The sequence below is a fragment of the Zerene cesonia genome, chromosome 1 (genome assembly GCF_012273895.1).
Source record: "Zerene cesonia ecotype Mississippi chromosome 1, Zerene_cesonia_1.1, whole genome shotgun sequence".
Taxonomy (NCBI): Eukaryota; Metazoa; Arthropoda; class Insecta; order Lepidoptera; family Pieridae; genus Zerene; species Zerene cesonia.
This window is the reverse complement of record NC_052102.1, coordinates 93,326-97,200: the sequence shown is the minus strand read 5'-3', so window position 1 is coordinate 97,200 and position 3,875 is coordinate 93,326. Positions and strand designations below refer to the sequence as shown.

Sequence of the window (3,875 nt, the reverse complement as noted above, 5' to 3'; positions counted from 1 at the left end):
GCAGCTCAACAACATCCGCCTCAAGCTGGAGGAGAAGCGGCGCCGCATCGAGATGGACAAGCGCCGCCTGGAGCTGGCCCTCACGCGCCAGCGGCAGCACCTCGGCCACCAGGCCTTCCTGCAGGCCGTCACCCGGGTCAGTACGCGCTGCTCCACACGCGCACACGCGCACACGCACACACACGCACACACGCGGGCGTATGATCCTGTACCGGACGTACGCACGTGCTACGCGTCTTGTGTTAAGCTGTTTTACATATTGTTGATAATATATATCTTTGAAGGATATGATACCTTAATAAATTGATATTTTATTAATATTGGTCGCAATATCACACCATGTCACATCTTATGCATATTCTAAGTGAAACACATGATTCTTTCTTATGCTCACACTGTCTTCTAAAATTACTACCAGATAACATCCTATTTATTGTCTTTTCTTATTTCTGACTTAATCTTATATAGTAAGTTTCTGAAAAATATCTACAATAATACAGTGACTAACAAATTCTCACATAAGAAAATGTTTAAGCCTTAGATCCCTCGTCTGTATACTATAAAAACGCGAAAGTGTTTTTCGAGATAAACGTGAAGAATTATTTTAATAATAAGAATAAACGAAAAACTTCTGATGAACACGAGTACACACAGATGCTAAAAGTATTGTTTTTATTTTCATTAGGATACATATTTGCAATACCAGCTGGCCTCCCTGGTGAGTGGCCGCGGCTCGTAGTGTAGTTGTTGCGAAACTCCGTCATCCCGTACATCTGATACATTCAGTTGAACTCGCCCACGCTTACACGCCTCTCATTCCTTCTTACCGTTCATGTTTTTCGATTATGACTTATTCGCTTTATAGTGTAAAATATTTTAAAATAATTGTTAACGAAATTTCTCTCGCTTTTAAAACCGTTGTATTCGAGCGTAGATTTTAGAGGAAAAGAAGCTTACGCAGGTTCAATCTCATAAATATTTTGCAACGCAAACATTCGCCATTTGAGTTTACGCAATTGTAACCGTTCCACCGAGTATCTGTCAACAAGTACGAACATCCTCACGGCACATGGTCACGCATGTGTACTTTCAATTTAAAAATCTTTTTTTTCAAAATCACTTCTTGTTCTATATTGATAATAAATTGTGTATAAAGAGTTATAATGTTTGAGAAGCACTAACGATCACGTATATATATTGAATAAGTTCATGTTTACTGATTAGTTAATTGTTGACTTTTTGAGGGGTCATTAAGTATTTCGAGTAGATTTATTTGGTTGCATTGTCGTTGAACAGAGGCCGCTTCGAAGTTGTCATTAAATTGTGTATTTAACAATATCTGCTGTATGTTTTGTCGGGTGCATCTCTATTGAACGACGCATTTTATGTAAATGAGGCTCGTAGTAATACTCACCGGACAGCCTGGTGACACGATGATGTGTTCTTTCTATTCGTACATTCCAATACTTTGAAACAAAATCGCGTTACACTGATATGCACAACGCCACGTTTGTTTCCTATTGTTGCAATGTCTGCTAAGTAATTTGAAATAAATATAAAACGTAAAACAATCTGCACCGGATGAGTATTAGTATGGGCCAGTGTGTGAGTGCATGTAGAGGAGGAGGAGGGTCACGTGCGGTGTGAGGTGTGAGGTGTGAGGTGTGAGGAGTGGTGTAGTGTGAGTGTGACGGTGGCGGTGTTGCAGGGCAAGGGGCGCGGCGCGGACGGCGCGGACGACAAGCAGAGCGATGGCGCCACCGTGCAGGTAACGCGCTACACTAAACAACACTACACACTACACACTGCTCCCTACAGTGCTGGTACACTTCTTGTCCAAGATGAATTTTTATAAACTTGTATGCAGATCATAACTATTATTTAATTCGAATAGACATGCTGCTATTATGAAATGAAGTTCGGAAATGTCCTTCCTTCCTCGAAAATCCTTCGAGGCACTTTTTTAATTTCATTATTGAAACTAACACCAAACATCTCATACACAATTTTTAATTTCCAAGATATGTTCCGTTTTATAAGTGATTTAACAAATTCATAATATGGAACAATCTTTTCATACATACAAAACAATTAATTTATGAACAACAACACATAGAAAACCATATCTGTTAAGATTTGTTGTGAATGATTTCTAAGGAATGAAGAGTTTATTTGTGCACTCAAACGTGTTACGTGTTGCATGTCAGTCAGTGCATGTCGTCCGTGTGTGTTGTAAAAGCATGTAACCACTGTAGGCACTTTCTCTGTTTGATTAAATTTTGTTAGTAAAAGCTTTTAAATGTCATTTTTTTAATAACCAAATTTCAGCTTTTGAATTGTCTTTATTTGCATTATTTTTATCATTTTGTAAGATATTAGTACAATATATATTTATAAATTTAAGTCATCGGTGTTCACCCTCATCTAATTAGAAATATGAAAATACCATTTTTAATATAATTGAATATATATATTAAAAATAACATAGATAATCCCAACCTTCCTCGTACCAATTACATAGGATGTGGTCCCCGAAGCGCCGAGCCAGACAGCAGAAAATACAGCCTTAGAACAATATCAGCAATCGATAGCTAAGTGAGTACTTTGCGTCCATTTGGAAATCGTGGAGTATTTCGTATGGGCAGACATTCACTCCCAAAGTGATGGTTACAGAATGAATTCGAGTTTACAAGACATACAGAGCGACATAGCGCGACTTGCGAGCCAACAGAATCAGTTACAGCAGCAGCAACAACAGCAGCAGCAGCAACAGCTTCAGCAGCAACAACAACAGCTGCAACAACAACTGCAGCAGCAACAGCAGCAATTCCAGCAGCAATTGCAGCAGCAACAGGCGAAACAGCTGTTTCAACAGCAGCAACATTTTCAACAGTATCAGCCCAACATTCCACAATTAGTAAGTATTTTTTGTAGACAACAGATATTGTATAATTTTTTGCTTTTGAAATTAGTATTGTATGTCTCAAGTATTTCATGTAGTTAATGATAAATCATTATAATTACTCCTTAGTTTAAGGGTGAACAGAGATGGATCGGTTGATTATCTTACGTGTATTTATTATCATAATACAGGTCCTTATATTTATGTGCGCATGAGATATAGTGGTAACATTTGACAGTTTTGTCGTTAACCAAGTGTGATGTAATGTAATGTACCTTATGATGTTTGGTGTGATCGCATTACTAGCAAGTGTAAGATTAGAGATTGTTATGCATAATTTTCTAGACATGATGATTAATTTGTATGTTTTGTGAAATTTTGATTCTTCATATTAAAATAGAGTAAACAATACGTGCGTATAACAAACGATGTGTCAGAATGGCGACGGGTTTCCGGAACGATGTGTAGAATAGTGGGAGGTATTGTTGAGTATATCGCGTGGCGCGCGTGTTGCAGCACAGCGCGTTCAGCTCGCAGCAGAACGTGGCGCGCGCCGCGCTCGGCGTCTTCGGCTCCACGCCGCACCTGGCGCCCTACGAGCCGTACGAGCCGCCCGCGCCGCTCGACCCGCCGCAGCCGCACCAGCCGCACCAGCCGCACTACCGCGCCATCGAGCCCGACGCGGCGCGCCAGTTCTTCCTGCACGACGCGCCGCACACGCCGCCGCAGCCGCAGCGCCGCACCTGGGCGCAGCACGCGCACCACAACCAGCTGCAGCAGCACGTGCAGGAGCACGCCGAGCTCAGGGGCTGGCAGGTAACCCTCGACCGATACACTGTTTACCATATTTTCGAGCACGCGTTGTCCAGGTGCACAAGTATATACCGACGACTAAAATAAAAATCATCCTAATGAAGCATTTATTTGTATTTCCAGTTACATCAGCAGAACCAGCAATCGAACACTTTCTCTC

General features: G+C 41.2%; 1 protein-coding gene across 1 annotated transcript in view; it reads left to right on the top strand.

Annotated features, from left to right (window-relative positions):
* The window catches only part of LOC119830533 (patronin-like), a 40,658-nt gene that overhangs the window by 28,253 nt on the left and 8,530 nt on the right, over positions 1-3,875 (top strand). Inside the window, 6 exon segments of the mRNA XM_038353594.1 lie at positions 1-136; positions 1,709-1,768; positions 2,522-2,595; positions 2,674-2,917; positions 3,419-3,718; positions 3,839-3,868. The exon segment at positions 1-136 is cut by the window's left edge and continues 10 nt beyond it. Coding sequence (XP_038209522.1) covers positions 1-136; positions 1,709-1,768; positions 2,522-2,595; positions 2,674-2,917; positions 3,419-3,718; positions 3,839-3,868 — 844 coding nt within the window.